Source organism: Bactrocera neohumeralis, unplaced genomic scaffold (genome assembly GCF_024586455.1).
Source record: "Bactrocera neohumeralis isolate Rockhampton unplaced genomic scaffold, APGP_CSIRO_Bneo_wtdbg2-racon-allhic-juicebox.fasta_v2 ctg7751, whole genome shotgun sequence".
NCBI classification, from domain to species: Eukaryota; Metazoa; Arthropoda; class Insecta; order Diptera; family Tephritidae; genus Bactrocera; species Bactrocera neohumeralis.
The window spans coordinates 6,208-8,115 of record NW_026094519.1 but is presented as its reverse complement, the minus strand read 5'-3'; the positions used below and the strand labels follow the sequence as shown (position 1 = coordinate 8,115).

Sequence of the window (1,908 nt, the reverse complement as noted above, 5' to 3'; positions counted from 1 at the left end):
GGTTAACCTGGTAACTGGGACACAAGACTCCAGCACCTCGTTTTGGCACACGACAAAATCGTGTTCACCGTTAAGTTTACCAATTTTTCCAGAGAAAATTAAAAATTTTAAAAAAATTTGTATGTTGTCGGTTCACAACCATTTTCCTATAAAAAAAATTCATTGTCCTAAACTTTCTTATTTTTGAAATATACAAAATTCAAAAGAACGCTTGAAAATCAACAAGTATACTTTTTATTTAATAAATAATGTAGCTTTAAGATATGGAAAAACATTATTTTTTATGCCCCACTTTCGGCAACCACTAACAAAGCAAAAATTTAAAAAAAATATGCAGTGATTTTCGTGTTAACTTTTCAAACGTGTGTGTCCTGATCGACAATAAACGGACGACATGCCTTGAAATAGCTGCGTTCAATCGCATGGCATTGCTGTTTTGGCTGTTGTGACGACTGGAGCGCATGATCTTCACACTCAACACCGCTTACGGGCAATTGAAGATCATTTATAATTAATGCACAATCCTCCTGTTGTAAACCTAATTCGTGACATTCCTGCTGACACCACTCATAGACGAACCACAACAACTGTTTACTGGTCTTCTCACTCTTATTAGCCGCTATGATCGCCTTAATGCAATCCTTGGATACATGCACATAGTGATTCTTATGTGAGGTCATGTATTGTGGATTATTGATGCAGCAGCGTGTAAAGAACGACATGCAGACGTCTAGCAAATCGCGCAGATCCATGCAGACACAAAGTTCCAGCGCGGGTAATATATTGTTGTAGCGTAACTTGCGCGCTATCGCCACCAGACAACTGTTGGTCAAATCTGTGATTAAATATTTCTCAGCGCAATAGTATAGCTCGATAGCGTCCTCCAGCGTGAGTGACTCAAAGTCTATGACACCGGCGTATATGTAATTTAAAAGCATCTGAAAAGTCTCGGCGCTAATATCCAAAATTTCGATTTCTTGTTGTTGTTCGCGTAGCGGTCCATAAAACATGGCTTCGAAAACTGGACTCGCCGTGGACAATATCAATTTGTGGCACTTCAATTGGGCGCCGGCAATGTGAAAAACACAATCATAGAATTTCTCAGAGCGCAAGAGTTGTTCGAAGCGTCGACTAAATTGTGCCGCCATGGCGGCGTTGTCCATAAGCTGATGAGCCAGCTGTACGGATTTGGTCTGCGGTGTCGACACCGGTTGTGAGTAGCTCGGCAAGAATATTGAGTTCATCTGGAAGTGGAAAAAATAAGATAAATTATCTACAATATTTAATAAAAAAACAGAAAAAACGAATGGTTTATACAGATAGACAGAGAAACAGACGGGCATGGCTAAATCGACTCAGCTCGTCAAACTGATCATATTATACTTTATAGTGCCTTCAAATTATGAAATCCATGCCTTGACTATACGACGATCTTGACAGGAGCATGGTAAAGAAAATCAAAACCCGATGGAACGAGCTCCCTGGGTGCAAAAGTACTGCAAAAATCATCTGCAAAACGGTAGATTGGAAGCACACAAAATTACCATTGGCACTGTAGAAACATGATGGAAATACTAACTGGTCACTGTCTAGTGGCGACACACGCCCGTAAGATGGGGCTGACAGATCGAGCAGACTGCAGGGAATGTCTAGAGCAGGGCACCAGGAAAACAATGGCGCATTTCTTGTGCACTGTACCCCCATTGGCAAGTTACGCTGTAAAATCTGCGTCTCACAGTAAAACTGATCGATAGTGAGGCCAGATTCTTTAAAATGTGTGTCAAAATTATCCCAAACGATGAACTGATTTGGCTTTAGCGAAACAATATAAATTTGGTATCGAGCGCGCTCACTTCTATTTCAAGTAATTAATGAGGTTGCTAAGGGACTGCAAAACCTACTTTGATA

General features: G+C 40.5%; 1 protein-coding gene across 1 annotated transcript; it reads right to left on the bottom strand.

Moving 5' to 3' along the window:
• Positions 1–353: 353 nt before the first annotated feature.
• LOC126767549 (BTB/POZ domain-containing protein 9) lies at positions 354–1,298 on the bottom strand (the record flags this gene model as incomplete). Its single annotated transcript, XM_050485016.1, is given in 1 exon segment — positions 354–1,298. A coding segment is annotated over 1 exon segment (891 nt), but the record flags the coding sequence as incomplete, so codon positions are not given.
• Positions 1,299–1,908: the final 610 nt, after the last annotated feature.